This window comes from Onychomys torridus, chromosome 14, assembly GCF_903995425.1.
Source record: "Onychomys torridus chromosome 14, mOncTor1.1, whole genome shotgun sequence".
Classification (NCBI taxonomy): domain Eukaryota; kingdom Metazoa; phylum Chordata; class Mammalia; order Rodentia; family Cricetidae; genus Onychomys; species Onychomys torridus.
In genome coordinates, this window is record NC_050456.1 from 70,249,892 (window position 1) to 70,267,973 (window position 18,082).

At 40.8% G+C, this 18,082-nt stretch overlaps 1 protein-coding gene across 18 annotated transcripts in view; it reads left to right on the forward strand.

Annotated features, from left to right (window-relative positions):
- Positions 1 to 18,082, forward strand: part of Unc79 (unc-79 homolog, NALCN channel complex subunit) — a 247,964-nt gene that overhangs the window by 149,510 nt on the left and 80,372 nt on the right. For 10 of the 18 annotated variants that reach the window (XM_036205577.1, XM_036205575.1, XM_036205593.1 and 7 more), the window contains 4 exons: positions 2,830 to 3,116; positions 14,552 to 14,734; positions 15,264 to 15,426; positions 17,898 to 18,047. In XM_036205577.1, the coding sequence (XP_036061470.1) occupies positions 2,830 to 3,116; positions 14,552 to 14,734; positions 15,264 to 15,426; positions 17,898 to 18,047 (783 nt within the window). The remainder of the gene's footprint in view (positions 1 to 2,829; positions 3,117 to 14,551; positions 14,735 to 15,263; positions 15,427 to 17,897; positions 18,048 to 18,082) is intronic. The other 8 variants (XM_036205590.1, XM_036205592.1, XM_036205583.1 and 5 more) reach the window with 2 other exon arrangements.

Sequence of the window (18,082 nt, forward strand, 5' to 3'; positions counted from 1 at the left end):
GCAGGACTCTCTCTGTTCTGATGTCCCTAGAGTGTTAGGACTAAGATCAAAGTAGTTATACCATCCCTGCTTTCACTTAGGAGTCAAACTATGCTAGACATGAAGGAGCCAGGCCTGAGAAATGCATGCTCTCCTAAAACCTGCACTCCAGAGCTAAAAGAAATTGAGTGCTGAAACCCTGCCCCAGCAGGATTGCCTGCTGCTGTGGTGACATTGGACCCACATGGAACCTAGATGCATGCACTTGACACACCTTTTTTAAAAAAAAAATTTTGCCTGAAGCAATAGTATTATTCTAATTGTAAAATAATACCTCAGAAAGGGGAAATCAAAAGTAGTTTATAAAAATATGTATTTTCTACTTGTGTGTGTGTGTGTATATGTGTACCACGTGTGTGCAGGTGCCTTAGAGGCCAGAAGAGGGAGCTAGAGTCTCTGGGTCTGAAGTCACAGGGGACTGTGAACTGTATGGTGTGGATGCTAGGAACTGAACCCCTATCCTCTGCAAGAGCAGCTAGTGCTCCTAACTGATGAGCTAAATCTCTAACCCCACAAAGCAGACAGTTTTTTTCCCCAACTTTTTAATGCTAAAAAGAGTTCTCTCTCACTAGGTGGTGGTGGCACGTGCCTTTAATCCCAGTGCTTTGGAGGCAGAGGCAGGCAGATCTCTGAGTTTGAGGCCAGCCTGGTCTATAGAGTGAGTTCCAGAACAGTCAGGGCTACTAAAAAAAAAAAAAAAAAAAAAAAAAATTAAAAACAAAAAAAAAAAAAAAAAAAAAAATCAAAACCAAAAAGAAAAAAGAGTTCTCTCTATATGTGTGTGTTTTGTTTTTCAGAGATTTACATAAGAATTGCTCTTGATCAAATCTTACAAATCAGCTTAACTATAATATGGGATAAAATTTGACCTTTCTGGTCTTTCATTGAAATAAGGTGTTCCACATAATTTGATTCATGATAAATGCCTCAGTATAATGATGCTATGGATTATTCATGTGTGAAACAAATTCTTAGGTGCTTTAAAAATGATTTTAATGGGGAAAATTCCTAAGGCATGTTGCATGTGTGCATATTGCATGTATGCATGCCTTTGTGGACAGACTGATAAGACAGAAAATGTTAATGTCTTAGGCCACAATGACAAGTGTCAGAAGGTTCCCCTTAGACTTAGTTGGTTCTGCATGTTCTTGACCTTCAACTACCTCCCCCTTGTATATCTGTGGGTAGATCAACATCCTTCTGAAGACACAGGGAAAGTAGCTGACCAAGTTTACTACCGCCTATGCAGGCCCTTTTGAAGTGTAATTGGTAACTTGATTCAGCATTACTTTATGCCACTGTCCCAGAGCAAAGTGGCCGTTAGACAGATTGGTGCCACTGTCCCAGAGTGAAGTGGCCGTTAGACAGACCAGTTCTGCAGTATAAGGAAATAATGCTTCTATTTTGCTTCTCTTCGTGGGAACCTGAAAGATAGAATTTTGCCAAATCAACTGAGGCATTAGTGGATATAAATCACTCCCTGGATTTCTGTTGCATCATTTTTTACATCAAAATTTACATAATTTGCATAATTTTAATAGATGCAACCAAGGCTAGGTTTGTGAAAGTCTGCACCCAGTGCTTGTTCTCACTCTGCTGGACTTTTCCTTGCGTGAAGAGATGAGGATGCTGGTGTCCAGCTCTAATAACCTACTACATAAAAGCTTAAATTTAATTTTAATTTAGAAATTCTACTCTTGTTTGTCAAAAGGACAGGCTGCAGAGTGCTTTGAAAAATCTCCCAAACATAAATAAATACAGGAGAGTAAATAAGAGTCTTTCTTCCCTTGAAGTCCTAAACCAAACCACAAAGAGTGGAAGGGGCGGGGCAGGCTAGAAGGCTAGGAGGCGGGGGAGCTGGCCAGAGGGCTAGAAGGGGGCGGAGCAGGCCAGAGGTTAGAAGGGGGCGGAGCAGGCCAGAGGTTAGAAGGGGGCGGAGCAGGCCAGAGGTTAGAAGGGGGCGGAGCAGGCCAGAGGTTAGAAGGGGGCGGAGCAGGCCAGAGGGCTGGTGTGCTGCTCCGGTATAACCAGTAGTTTAAGAGGAAGCCAAGGACTAGGGTGCTTTTTCTTCCATGTGACCTCTCAGTTCACCTCGTGGTGTTTTTTTTTTTTTGTTTTGTTTTGTTTTGTTTTAATGTTTTTAAGAGCTCTCTCTTCTTCCCCTCTATGTCTGTCATTACATACTGCAGGACTTATCATTGGCCATTTGTAATTCAAAGGCTACCCACTGCTGAATCTCTCAACATTTGGAAAAAACAAACAAACAAACAAACATTATTTTGCCACAGCTGACTCATGAACATTTTCGGTTTGAGACAATAATTTAAATAAAATTCCCCAGTGGATCCTTTTATGCTTAGTGAAATTTAGCCTCTTCTTTCTGGGGTTGATCTTACTAACATAGTGTACAAACTGGGCAGAACCTTCTCTGTCTCTGTCACTGAGGATACAACTTTGCCACTGTATTAAGAATTGTTAAGGGCAAAGTCTGTTAGCTATTTGTCTAATCTGAGGATAGTGTTGCTGTGTAGTTCTTCCGTTTTATTTCCATTCCTGTCTCCCTCCTGAGTAACTTGCTTAATGATGGAGACAGTAGCTACCACCCCCCAGGGATGACGTTTTGCTTAGGAGCCACATTGAGCCTTCACTTTCTCATCTAGAACAGAACTTGTATGTGCGTGTGTAGTAGGAGCAGAAAGGAGGGAAGTTTGTCAATGTCAGGTGACAGCTTGATGTGAACTTGAATGAGGGGGGATAGCTGCACGCTGACTGTGTTCCTTACACTGACAGGACAACAGTCTCCTGAGAATGATAACACCATCAAGGACTTGCTCCCAGAGGATGCTGGGATTGACCACCAGACAGTTCACCAGCTGATTACAGTGCTCATGAAGTTCATGGCCAAGGATGAAAGCAGTGCTGAGTCAGACATTAGTAGTGCGAAGGCCTTCAACACGGTCAAGAGGCACCTGTACGTCTTACTTGGCTACGACCAACAGGAAGGCTGCTTCATGATTGCACCCCAAAAAATGCGCCTGTCAACATGCTTTAATGCATTTATTGCAGGAATTGCCCAAGTAAGTGTAATAGTGCTTCCAGGAATCTTGTCGCAGGTTTTAATAGAAACAAGGTATTCCATTCCATTTAGATAATGTTTCATGTAAAAGATTGTTGAAATTATTTGGTTTTAGGCAGGAGTCTGTAAAGGGGAATATAAAGATGGAGTAGAGATTAGTAGCTTTGTATTATAAAGGATTTTTATGTAAAATAGATGCAACACAATATTGAAGTGCTTTAAGTGTACAATGGCAATGCGATAGCTCAGTCAGTGAGATGCCCGTGGAGCAAGCATGAGAAACCTGTGTTCAGCCTTCAAGGCCCAAGTAGAAAGCAAAACATAGTAGTGTGCATCTCTAACCTCAGCACTGGGACAGTGGAGACCGAAGTGTGCATCTCTAACCCCAGCACTGGGGCAGTGGAGATAGAAGTGTGCATCTCTAACCTTGGCACTGGGGCAGTGGAGATAGAAGTGTGCATCTCTAACCTTGGCAGTGGGGCAGTGGAGATAGAAGTGTGCATCTCTAACCCCAGCACTGGGGCAGTGGAGACAGAGAAGTTCCTGGAGCTCATTGACTAGCCAGCCTATGTAATTGATGCTCTCCAGATTCAATGAGAGATCTTGTCTAAAGTTGCTTGCTTTCTTGCTGGTAATAGATTTTTTTTTTTTTTTTTGAGAGTAGGGAGATTAGAATTAACACATTTTTTTTTATTAAAAGTTTTCATTTATTTTGCATATCAATCACGGTTTCCCCTCCCTCCTCTCTTCCTGTTCCCTCTCCCACCTCCTGCCTATCCCCCCCCCCACATCTATTCCTCCTCCATTCCTGGCAGGCCTCCCCTGGGTCAACAAAGCATGTCATATCACCTTGAGGCAGGACCAAGCTCCTCCCCCTGCATCAAGGATGGGAGAGGCATCCCTAAAAAAGGAATAGGTTCCAAAAAGCCAGCTCATGATCCCACTGCTAGGGGCTCCATAAACAGACCAAGGTACACAACTGTCACACATATGCAGAGGGCCTGGGTCGGTCCCATGCAGGCTCCTTAGCTGTTGGTCCAGTCTGTGAGCTCCCATTAGCTCATGTCAGCTTTCTCTGTGTGTTTCCCCACCATGATATTGACCTAGCTTGCTCATACAATCCCTCCTCCCTCCCATCAACTGGACCCCTGGAGCTTGGCCCAGTGCTTGGCTGTGAATTTCTGCATCTGTTTCCATCAGTTACTGGATGAATGCTCTGATGACAATTAGGATAGTCACCAGTCTGATTACAGGAGAAGGCCAGTTCAGGCACCGTCTCCACTATTGCTAGGAGTCATCCTTGTGGATTCCTGGGAGTTTCCCTTGCACCAGGTTTCTCCCTAACCCCAAAATGGTTCCCTCTATCAAGATATCTCTTTCATTACTCTCCCCCTCTGTCCTGCCCCCAACTTGACCAACCCAATCCCTCATGTTCCTATCTCTCCATCCCTCCACCTCCCACCTCCGCCCCCAGTTTACCCAGGAGATCTCAACTATTTTCCCTTCTCAGGGAAATCCATGCATACCTCCTAGGGTCCTCTTTGTTAACTAGCTTCTCCAGGGCTGGATTGTAGCCTGGTTATCCTTTGCTTTACATCTAATATCCACTTATGAGTGAGTACATACCATGTTTGCCTTTCTGGGTCTGGGTTACCTCACTCAGGATGATTTTTTTCTAGTTCCATCCATTTGCCTGCAAATTTTATGATGTCATTGTTTTTTTTTTTAACTGCTGAGTAGTACTCCATTGTGTAAATGTACCACATTTTCTTTATCCATTCTTCCATTGAGGGGTATCTAGCTTGTTTCCAGGTTTTGGCTATTACAAATAATGCTGCTATGAGCATAGCTGAACAAGTGTCCTTGTGATATGATTGAGCTTCCTTTGGGTATATGTCACAAATTGGTATAGCAGGGTCTTGAGATAGATTGATTCCCAGTTTCTGAGAAACCACCTTACTGATTTCCAAAGTTACTATACAAGTTTGCACTCCCACCAGCAGTGGAGGAGTGCTCCCCTTACTCTACACCCTCTTCAACATAGGCTGTCATTAGCATTTTGATCTTAGCCATTCTGACAGGTGTAAGATGGTATCTCAGAGTTGTTTTGAGTTGTATTTCCCTGATAGTGAAGGATGTTGAACAATTCTTTAAGTGTTTCACAGCCATTTGAGATTCTTTTTATTATTATCATGTGTTTTAATTTTATACATCAGCCATGGGTTCCCCTGTTCTCCCCCCTCCCGCCCCAACCCCACCTTCCCCCTAGGCCCTCCCCTCCATTCCCATGTCCTCCAGAACCAAGACACCCCTGGGGATTCATTTAAATCTGGTGGATTCAGTACAGGCAGGTCCCGTCCCCTCTTTCCAGGCTGAGCATGTGTCCCTGTGTAAGCCCAAGGTTCCAGACAGCCAGCTCATGCACCAAGGACAGGTCCCGGTCCCACAGCCTGGTCGCCTCCCAAACAGATCAAGCTATTCAATTGTCTCACTTATCCAGAGGGCCTGATCCAGCTGTGGGGGCTCCACAGCCTTTGGCTCATAATTCATGGGCTTCCATTCGATTGGATATTTGTCCCTGTGCTTTTTGCAATCTTGGATTCAACAATTCACACTCTTGCAGCCCTCCTCCTTCTCGACAGTTGGACACCTGGAGTTCCACCTGGGGCCTGGCTGAGGATCTCTGCATCCACTTCCATCAGTTATTGGATGAGAGTTCCAAGACGACTGCTAGGCTGTTTAGTCATCTGATCACCAGACTAGGTCAGATCAGGCCCTCCCTCAACCACTGCCAGTAGTCTACAGAGGATATATCATTGTGGATTTCTGGGGACCTCTCGAGCACTCTGCCTACTTCTGTTCTCATGTGGTCTTCATTTATCATGGTCTGTTATTCCTCATTCTCCCTTTCTGTTCTTGATCCAGCTGGGATCTCCTGCTCCCCTAAGCTTTCTTTTCCTCAAATCTTGCCCTTCATTACTCCCACGGTCGTCCAGGTTGTTCATGTAGATCTCATCCATTTCTCTGTCATTGCGTGATCCCTGTGTCTTTCCTAGAGTCCTGTTTTCTAGGTAGCCTCCCTGGAGTTGTGTAGCAGTCTAGTCATCTTTGTTTACATCTAGTATCCTCCTATGAGTGAGTACATATCATGTTTGTCCTTCTGAGTCTGGGTTACCTCACTCAGGATTATTTTTTCTAGATCCATCCATTTGCCTGCAAACCTCATGATGTCATTGTTTTTCTCTGCTGAGTAGTACTCCATTGTGTATATGTACCATATTTTCTTTATCCATTCTTCACAATTCTTCACAGATCTGGAAAGAATAATACTCAACTTCATATGGAAAGACAAAAAACCCAGGATAGCCAAAAGAATCCTGTACAATAAAACAACCTCTGGAGGCATCACGATCCCCAACCTCAAGCTCTACTATAGAGCTACCATAATAAAAACAGCTTGGTACTGGCATAAAAACCGACATGTGGACCAATGGAATTGAATTGAAGACCCTGACATTAACTCACACACCTATGAACATATAATTTTTGACAAAGAAGCCAAAAATGTACAATGGAAAAAAGAAAGCATCTTCAACAAATGGTGCTGGCATAACTGGATGTCAGTGTGTAGAAGGCTGCAAATGGATCCATATCTGTCACTGTGCACAAAACTTAAGTCCAAGTGGATCAAAGACCTCAACATAAATCCAGTTACTCTGAACCTGATAGAAGAGAAAGTAGGAAGTACTCTTGAACGCATTGGCACAGGAGATCACTTTCTAAATGTAGCACCAGTAGCACAGACACTGAGAGAAACAATCAATCAATGGGACCTGTTGAAACTGAGAAGCTTTTGTAGAGCAAAGGACATGGTCAACAAGACAAAGTGACAGCCTACAGAATGGGAAAAGGTCTTCACCAAACCCACATCTGACAGAGGGCTGATATCCAGAATATATAAAGAACTCAAGAAATTAGACATCAAAATGCCCAACAGTCCAATTAAGAAATGGGCTATAGAACTAAACAGAGACTTCTCCACAAAGGAAGTTCAAATGGCTGAAAGACATTTAAGGAATTGCTCAACGTCCCTAATTATCTGGGAAATGCAAATCAAAATGACTCTGAGATACCACCTTACACCTGTCAGAATGGCTAAGATCAAAAAACACAGACAGCTTATGCTGGAGAGGATGTGGAGCAAGGGGAACTCTCCTCCACTGCTGGTGGGAATGCAAGCTTGTACAGCCACTTTGGAAATCAATATGGCGCTTCCTTAGAAAATTAGGAATCCATCTCCCCCAAGACCCAGCTGTAGCACTCTTGGGCATATACCCAAGGAATGCTCAATCATACCACAAGGGCATTTGCTCAGCTATGTTCATATCAGCATTGTTTGTAATAGCCAGAACCTGGAAACAACCTAGATGCCATTTGAGATTCTTCTGTTGAGACTTCTGTGTTTAAATCTGTTCCCCATTTTTAAAATTGGACTATTTGATATTTTGATGTCTAGTTTCTTGAGTTCTTTATATATTTTGGAGATCAGCCCTCTGTCAGATGTGGAGTTGGTAAAGATATTTTCCCATTTTGTAGGCTGCCACTGTGTCCTATTGATGGCGTCCTTTGTCTTACAGAATCCTTTCAGTTTCATGAGGTCCCATTTATTAATTGTCGATCTCAGTGTCAGTGCTACTGGTGTTATATTCAGAAAGTGGTCTCCTGTGCCAGTGCATTCAAGGCTACTTCCTACTTTCTCTTCTATCAGTTTCAGTGTAACTGGATTTATGTTGAGGTTTTTGGTCCACTTGGACTTGAGTTTTGTGCACGGTGATAGATATGGATCTATTTGCATTCTTCTACATGCAAACATCCAGTTATGCCAGCACCATTTGTTGAAGTCGCTTTTTTCCCCCATTGTGTAATTTTGGCTTCTTTTTCAAAAATCAGGTGTTCATAAATATGTGGATTTACATCAGGGTCTTCAATCTGATTCCATTGATCCATGTGTCTGCTTCTATGCCAATACCATGCAGTTTTTATTACTATAACTCTATAGGAGAGCTTGAAATCAGGGATGGTGATACCTTTGGAAGTTCCTTTATTATACAGAATTGTTTTAGCTATGCTGAGTTTTTTGTTCTTACATATAGAGTTGAGTATTATTCTTTTGAGATCCATGAAGAATTGTGTTGGAATTTTGATGGGGATTGTATTGAATCTGTAGAGTGCATTTGGTAAGACAGCCATTTTTACTCTGTTAATACTACTGATCCATGAGCATGGGAGATCTTCTTAAATTTCTTTCTTGAAGTTCTTGTCATGCAAGTCTTTCACTTGTTTGGTTAGAATTACTCCAAGATATTTTATATTATTTGTGGCTATTGTGAAGGGTGTTGTTTCTCTGATTTCTTACTCATTATCATTTGTATATAGGAAGGCTATTGATTTTTTTTTAGTTAATCTTGTATCCATCCACATTACCAAAGGTGTTTATCAGCTGTAGGGTTTTTTTTTTTTTTTTTTTTTTTTTTTTTTTTGCCAGAGCAGAGGACCGAACCCAGGGCCTTGTACTTGCTAGGCAAGCACTCTACCACTGAGCTAAATCCCCAACCCTGTAGGGGTTTCTTAGTATAACTTTTGGGGTTACTTACATATACTATCATAAATTCTCCAAATAGTGAAAGTTTGACTTCTTCCTTTCCAATTTGTATCCTCTTGATCTCCTTTTGTTGTCTTATTGCTCTAGCTAGAACATCAAGTACTATATTGAATAAATATGGAGAGAGTGGACAGCCTTGTCTTGTTCCTGATTTTAGTGGAATTGCTTTGAGTTTCTCTCCATTTAATTTTATATTGGCTGTCAGCTTGCTGTATATTGTTTTTATTATGTTTAGGTATGTTTCTTGTATCCCTGATCCTTCCAAGACCCTTATCATGAAGGGGGATTGGATTTTGTCAAAGGCCTTTTCAGCATCCAAGGAGATGATCATGTGGTTTTTTTCTTTCAATTTGTTTATATGGTGGATTATATTGACATATTTTCATATGTTGAACCATCCCTGCATCTCTGGGATGAGGCCTACTTGACCATGGTGGATGATTTTTTGATTTGTTTTTGGATTCAGTTTGCCAGTATTTTATTGAGTATTTTTGCATCAATGTTCATGAGAGAGATTAGTCTATAATTCTCTTTCTTTGTTGCATCTTTGTGTGGTTTGGGTATCAGGGTAACTGTACCCTCATAAAAAGAATTTGGCAATGTTCCTTCTGTTTCTATGGTTTGGAACAAATTGAGAAGCATTGGTATTAGCTCTTCTTTGAAATTCTGATAGAATTCTGTACTGAAACCAACTGGCCTTGGGCCTTTTTTTAGTTGGGAGATTTTTAATGACTTTCTATTTTCTTAGGGGCCATAGGTCTATTTAAATTGCTTATTTTGTATTGATTTAATTTTGGTATGTGGTACCTATCAAGAAAACCATCCATTTCTTTTAAATTTTCCAATTTTGAGGAGTACAGGTTTTTGAAATATGATTCTCTGGATTTCCTCAGTGTGTGTTATTATATGCCCCTTTTTTTGTTTCTGATTTTGTTAATTTTGATATTATCTCTCTGTCTTTTGGTTAGTTTTGATAAAGATTTGTCTATCTTATTGATTTTCTTAAAGTACAAACTTTTTTTAATTGATTCTTTGTACTGTTTTCTTTGTTTATAATTTATTGATTTCAGCCTGGAGCTTTATTATTTACTGCTGTCTACTCCTCCTGAGTGAATTTGCTTCTTTTTGTTCTAGAGCTTTTAGGTGTGCTATCAAGTTGCTAGTGTGGGATTTCTCCAACTTCTTTATGTAGGCACTTAGTGCTATGAACTTTCCTGTTAGCACTGCTTTCATAGTCTCCCATAAGTCTGAGTATATTGTGGATTTATTTTCATTGAATTCTAGGAAATCTTTGATTTCTTTCTTTATTTCTTCCTTGATCCAGTGGTGATTCAGTTGAGAGTTGTTCAGTTTTTATAGTTTGTAGGCTTTTTTGTGGTTTGTGTTGTTGAACTCTAATTTTAACCCATGGTTATTCAATAAGATACAAGGGGTTATTCCAATTTTTTGTATCTGTTGATATTTGCTTTATGACCAAGTATGTGGTCAATTTTAAAGAAGGTTCTATGTGGTGCTGAGAAAAAGGTATATTCTTTTGTGTTTGGGTGAAATGTTATGTAGATGTCTATTAAGTCCATTTGAACCATAACATTGAGTTCCCTGTTTCTCTGTTAAATTTCTGTCTGGCAGACCTGTCCATTGGTGAAAGTGGGATGTTGAATCTCCCACTGTTAATGTGTGGGGTTTGATGTGTGGTTTAAGCTTTAGTAATGTTTTTTTTTTTTTACATATGTGAGTGCCCTTGTATTTGGGGCATAGATGTTCAGAATTGAGGCTTCATTGTGATGAATATTTCCTTTGATGAATATGAAATGTCCTATGAGACATGACAGCTCCTGGCAGTACCAATCTACTTCAGAGAAAATATGAACATTGAAAAAACTGCATATGGAGTTAACTTTCATTGTGGCAAAAGTTAGCCACCAGACAACAAAGTATCCTCGAATCAGCTGCTGACAAACAGGACAGACAGGACATGAAACAAAGGACTACTGATTCTTTCCAAAACATTGTTGGATATTAGGATAGCTACACCAGCTTGCTTCTTAGGTACATTTGATTGGAAAATCTTTTCCCAACCCTTTACTCTGAGGTAATGTCTATCTTTGAAGTTGAGGTGTGTTTCTTGTATGCAGCAGAAGGATGGATCCTGTTTTTATATCCATTCTGTTAGCTTGTGTCCTTTTTTTTGGCGAATTGAGTCCATTGATATTAAGAGATGTTAATGACAAGTGATTATTAATTTCTGTTGTTTTTCGGTTTTGGTGGTGGTGATGGTAGTATGTGTGTTTCTCTTCTTTAGGTTTTGCTGATGTGAGATTATCTGTTGTCTGTGTTTTTGTGGATGTAGCTAGCTTCCTTGGGTTGGAGTTTTCCTTCTAGTACTTTCTATAGGGATGAATTTGTGGATAGGTATTATTTAAATCTGGTTTTGTCATGAAATATCTTGTTTTCTTCATCTATGGTGATTGAAAATTTTGTTGGGTATGGTAGTCTGGACTGGCATCCATGGTCTTTAGCATTTGCAAAACATCTTTCCAGGACCTTCTGGCTTTTAGAGTCTCCATTGAGAAGTCAGGTGTAATTCTGATAGATCTGCCTTCATATGTTACTTGGCCTTTTTCCTTTGCAGCTCTTAATATTCTTTCTTTATTTTGTGTGTTTAGTGTTTTGATTATTATGTGGCGAGGGGACTTTTGCTGTTGTTGTTCAGCCTATTTGGTGTTCTGTAAGCTTTATAGGCATCTGTGCCTTCTTGAGGTTGGGAAAGTTTTCTTCTATGATTTTATTGAACATGATTTCTGTGCTTTTGAGATGGGATTCTTGTCCATCTTCTATCTGTTATTCTTAAGTTTGGTCTTTTCATGGTGTCACAGACTTCCTGGATGTTTTGTGTTGCGAATTTATTGGATTTAACATTTTCATTGACTGATGAATAAATTTCCTCTATTATATCTTCAATACCTGAGATTCTCTTTTCCTTCTCCTGTATTCTGTTAGTGATGCTTGCATCTGTCATTCCTGTTTGCCTCCCCAGATTTTCCATTTCCAGAAGTCTCTCAGTTTGTGTTTTCTTTATTGTTTCTATTTCAGTTTTCAAGTCTTGAACCATTTCATTCACTGGTTTGATTGTTTTTTTTCTTGTCTTTAAGGGACTGTTTGATTTCTGATTTTTTGTTTGTCTTTTTCTTGATTTCTTTAAGGGAAGTTTTCATTTCCTCTTTAAGGGCCTCTATCATCTTCATAAAGTTATTATTATTATTTTTTTTTGTGGAGTTGATGATCAAACCCAGGGCCTTGCGCTTGCTAGGCAAGCACTCTACCACTGAGCTAAATCCCCAACCCCTGATAAAGTTATTTTTAAGGTCATTTTCTTGTGTTTCAGCTGCCTTGAAATGTTTAGGTGTTGCTGTTGTAAGATCACTGTGTTCTGGTGGTGCCATATTGTTCTTTCAGTTGTTGAATGTATTCTTACACTGGCATTTACTCATCTGTTCTTCCAACTGGTGTGTTTTGCATCTGTGCCTATGTAGTCAGCTGGGGTTACAGGGGAGGGTGGGCCATGGAGAAGATGTTCAGGTGCATGGGTTTGGGTGGCAGAGTGGGTCTTGGAGGGACAAAGTCCAGAAGATGGCAGGGGTGGTACTGCAGCATGGAGGCAGGTCTCTCATCTGCTTGAAGGCTGGTGGGGACTGCACCAGAGCAGTGGAGTTCCACCAGAGTTGGGAGCAGGGACCAGCTACCTTGCTGGTGCTGGGATGGGACAGGGAAGGGCACAGAATGTGCCCTGAGGTTTAGGGTCTGGACTTTGGGGCAGTCCAGCTGGGAGGCCAGTCACTCACCTGTTTTTCCAACTGGTGTGGTTTGCGCCTGTGCATATGTAGTTTGCTGGGGTTGCAGGGAGTGCTGACTACAGGGAGGATGTTTAGGCGCATGAGATTGGGCAGTGGAGTGGGTCTTGGAGGGACAGAGTCCAGTGGGTGGTGGGGGTAGTTGTGCAGCCTGAAGGCAAGTCTCTCACCTGCTTACAGGCTGGCGAGGACTGCCAAATGAACACACTGTAAAAACATCTTACTCAGTGTCTGTCATGTGGCTGGCACTTAACAGGCAACAGCTATTGCCAGTTTGCTCCCACAGATTGTAATAGAGTGAACACAACAAGAAAGCAGGACCTGAAGGCAGCTCCTCTTCTGAGGCAGATAGTTGGGTGTGTGTTATTTTCGACAGCAAATACCACTTCCCCTTCTCCCTTCTTCTCTTCTCTGAATCCACATTGTGCTTTTACTTTAGAAATTATGAGTTTTTAAATGAAAAAGTCTATAAAATTCTCCTCCTGAATTTGTGTCACACATACACATGCCTACATACATGCACACACACACACACACACACACACACACACACACACACACACACACACTTGTAACTAGGCATATTTTTAAAAGCTTACTCTGACAACGTTTTTTGCATTTACCCTTTCATTTTTGTGTACCATGGTGTACATGTGAAGGAGAGAGGACAACTTCCTGGACTGATTCTCTTATGCTACCATGTGCTTTCCAAGAATTGAACTCAGTACATCAGGCTTGACAGCAAGCACTTTCACTGACTGAGACATCTCATTGGCCTGACACATTTTTTTTTTTTTAAATAAAAATGTCTACCCAGGTGTGGTGGCACACACCTTTAATCCTAGCACTCAAGAGGCAGAGGCAGGTGGATCTCTGAGTTTGAGGCCAGCCTGGCCTACAGAGTGAGTTCCAGGACAGCTAGGGCTACACAGAGAAGCCCTGTTTTGAAAGACCAAAACAACAATAAAAATGTATATATAAACTGGGTAAGATTACAATGCCTGTAATCCCTGCACTTAGGAGGCAAAGGTAGGGGGATAATGAGCTGTAGTCTAGCCTGGGCTACATGAGACCTTTCTCAAAAAAAGAAAAATTTTAAAAAAGTATATGCACCATTATAGATACTGTTATAAAAATAGCTTTAAAAAACCAAATTAGTAATTATGAAGTTTGTATTATAGATATGATTATAAAATCTCCCAATTAATGGCTACAAAGTATACTTTTATACAAATAATGTTGTATTTACTTTACTTATTTTTTTGTTTGTTTGTTGATACAGGGTCTCACACTGTAACCCAATATTCACTATGTAGACCAGGCTGGCTTCACATTCTTCTGTCTCAGCCTTCTGAGTGTTGGGATTGCAGGCATGAACCACCATACCTGGCACAAATAATATCTAGTTAATGGTTGAATATAGAAATAATTTTCAATTTGGGACAACAAAGCCATGCTGAATAGAACACTTGCCTGACTGTTTTCTTCAGATCCATTTAGCTATGATAAAGGATGTATACTTTCTCTTAGTTTCAAATGCATTTTGCTAAGTTTCTATTCTAGAAGATTATACCACTTTCTAGCCTTGCCAGATGCATCCAAGCAATCTCATTTCTCTATATGGTTAATGCAAGGTTTTATTTTCACCCAGAGTAGCCTAGTCCTAGTTAATTGTTGTGATACATATTTTAATAGATTCAATTTTATTTTTTTAACACATAATGAAATAAATAGATGGTTAGATAAAAACTATCAGTTTGCAAGTACTAAAATTTACTATGAGGTTGAACAGTTCCCCTTCGTATATACTGTCTTCATACTGATACTTTGTGAGGTGCTTCTGTGTATGCTGTGATGGCTCAAATTTTTCCTTTTCCTTATACTTATAGTTTTCTTTCAGTTACTAATATTCTTCTATTTCAGGTTATGGACTATAACATTAACTTGGGCAAACACCTTCTCCCCCTCGTGGTCCAGGTGCTCAAATACTGCTCTTGTCCTCAACTACGGCATTATTTCCAACAGCCACCTCGCTGCTCCCTCTGGTCCTTAAAGCCTCACATCAGGCAGATGTGGTTGAAGGCCTTGCTCGTCATCCTTTACAAGGTGAGTGGCTGTGCTCCCTCTGCTCGCATGGAAGGTTGTTCTGAGAGCACAGTGCTAGGAGGGTCCCGAATGGATGAGCATTCCATGAAATAAAAAATTTGACCTTCAGAAGAAATGTAATCAGTGCTGAGAGGCCAAGAGTTATTAAGAGTGGAAAAGAAATGGGAGGGAGTGCCAATTTAGGATTTCAAAAGTGGTTTTAAAATAGTCATTAACTTCTGTGCTCAGACTCTCATATTTTATCTAAGTATTGATTAGTTTTCGCAAATGATGATATTTACAATTATAGTTATCCAGGAGCAGTGTCTGTGTTCTTTAAGCATCTGCTGTGATCTAGCCTATGTCGCTGTCAGTGGTTAGGTGCAAGGAGAGGCAGGGACCCTTAAGACAAGCTTCTGATCAGAACCTATGTTGTTACTTTTGTGTGCGTTCTTCTAGTGCATGAGAAATACAAGGAAACTATCCAGTCAGATCCCTGGGAAAACTTATCCTTTGGAATAACCACCTGTATTTTCTCCCCATTGGACAGTACCCGTACCGAGACTGTGATGTCAGCAAGATCCTGCTACACCTGATTCACATAACAGTCAATACACTCAATGCGCAGTACCATAGCTGCAAGCCCCATGCCACGGCAGGACCTCTGTACAGTGACAACAGCAACATAAGCAGATACAGCGAGAAAGAAAAAGGTACTTCTCCAGACAGAACTCTGTCCTGAACTTAGCTGGGATACAGGATGCTCTTCCAGACAGCAGCCTTTACACTGTCTAAGGAGGTAGAGGAGCACTCCCATATATTCTTACAACGCCCAAACCGCCATTGCCTATTTAGTTAATTGTTCAATAATCTCTAGAATATCGCTGCTTTCACTTTTTGAATTGAGTGTGCAGGAGAAACAGTTGGCATACTTCTGAGATTCAAAATAATAATGATATTAAGTATGCTATTTTCTACCATCTGATTAACAAGCTGTCATAGCCTCCTATTACAGGCTGGAAACGTCTTGCCTTGGGGCTGTGACCTGTCTGGGTTGGCAGTCAGTGGAATCATCACTTGAGTGTCTATAGTTTGCCCTTGAACTTCATGCTCACAGACTTTGAATTCAGTCTCAATTTTCTGAAGTGCCTTTTCCGAGCCTCATTATTCAGTATGAAGTGATTGCAGGCGATAGAAGTGAAGAAGCTTTTGTGTATAGGTTTAAATTATTTTCAGTGTGAATGCCTTTTTCATTGATAGCTTTTCCTCAGAGGCAACGGTAGAACGAAATGCTAAATTGAGTGAAATTACAGGTAAAAGGTGAAGAGCCAAGGTTTGTATCTTTGATAAATGTCTCAGTTTAACTAGGATTATAAACAATGCCATCACTGAATCAAATCTTGGGAGAAAACCAAGTGCCTGTTGGCCCTGTAGTGTTAGAGCAGCCGGGACCAATAGGGCGGACTGTAGGAGATTGTCTAGTGGCCGGTGATCCGTTGTTTGTGGCTGTGAGTCCCAAGGCACTTGGCTGGCTGCAGATGACGCAGAGGACCAGCTATGATTCTGGGACCATCCACATCTTTCTTGGAGAATGCGGTGTTTGTCAGCTTAGGACTCTGGAAAATTCCGTAGACTCATTTAAGCTATGGCGTTTTCAGTGTGCTTAGTGTCCAGACAGGCCCACCCCCAGATGACTTCCTGGGTAGAAAGAACAGCTATTGTTCTCTCATCTCTATCATACAATACAGTACACTTCGAGAGATATTCCAGAATTATGAAATTTAAGTCACTATTGCCATTTGCTTAGAAAATAGTTTCTAAAAGGTATTATTTTTTTCTAAAAAAGAAACAAAGTAGGTCATGTTATGCATTTCCCCAGATACATGGGAATTTGATAGGATGCCTTATCTTTGTGTACGCACACATGGAGCTTTGTATCCGTTTTGATTGTTAATGTTTTTTATTTGATTAAAAAGATTTCTGTGGTGACATCAACTAACGTTTACTGCTTCAAGTTCTGTTCACTGTTAGACTCTTGTGCGTTAGGGTAAGATTGGTCTATAAACTTTAGGGCTGACAGTTTTTCTAGACTCAAGAAATGGAGACTCAGCATTACCATTGTCATGCCTGGGTTGTGTCTTGTCACATGTAGGTATCCATAAAGCTCAAACATTACAGTTCCAGGGATACTCGCCTCAGATAGCAGGAAATTTCCTTTTCTGTGCTGTGAAGTGCCTTTCACCATCCTTTATCTCACTGCTTTTATGTGCCTTATCCTTTAGAAAGGATGAGAGAGGAAATGTGGGGAAGTAAACCTGAGGTTTTGGGAGCAGGATAGTTCTTTCTTCACTTATATGTTGCTTGGATTATTTTGACTTAAGAGCAGCCAAGTAGGGAAAGGAGAAAGGACCTATAAGCAAACTTAGACAGTAAGCAACCAACTTGGCTATGGAGCCCAGGATCACAAGAGCCAAAGGTCCCTCCGCATCCCAGTATCCATACAATCTGTTACAGATGCACAGTAAATGCCTCAGAAAAGAGTCTTCTTATAATAGGAAGAAATGTGATTTTCTGTTTGATTTTTCCTTTGTTTACTCTTTCAGTCCATAATCATCCGTGGAGCTTCTGAGATGACAAGTGCCTTCTCTAAGCTTTTTCTGTGTGTTGTGTGTTTCATTACCAAGTGTAGAGTACAGTATTTTGCATTCACAAAGTATAAGGTGCATGTACTGTTAGGCTGTGTCTATGCCAGTTCCCAGATACCAAGAAGGCATATAATTTTAGAAAGGTCAAGCCCCATTCATGTTAATGTTCTTGTTGTCAAATTAGCCTGAAAATAACAGACAAATTCAAGCAATGTCCACACTCCTGGATGGAATGCTGGTAACTGCATGTCACTTGGTTTCAAGAGTAATGGGCACATTGCCCAAGGAAGGCTCTGGTGAACCGCTGAGATGCTTCTCACAGTGCTGCCCTCTGTTATTCAGAAGATGATGGGCAGCTTTGTAACTGTTGCTCGGTTTAGATCTGGATGGTCTGGATGGAGTATAAACCCACAGCTAAACTCTGCTGGTGCAGAAACCACTTAGACTGCTCTAGAATGCTTTCACTGAATGCTTGTGTAGACACAGCCTAAGAGAGAGTAACCTCCTAAGTGTAATTTTGACTTTTTCTCCCCAATTAGAAGAAGATAGTGTTTTTGATGAATCTGATATTCATGATACACCTACTGGACCCTGCAATAAAGAGTCTCAAACTTTTTTTGCAAGATTGAAAAGGATAGGCGGCAGCAAAATGGTGAAATACCAGCCGGTTGAAATGAATGCTCAGAGAAGTATGAATTTTTCCTCTTAGTAGTTTTATGCAGAA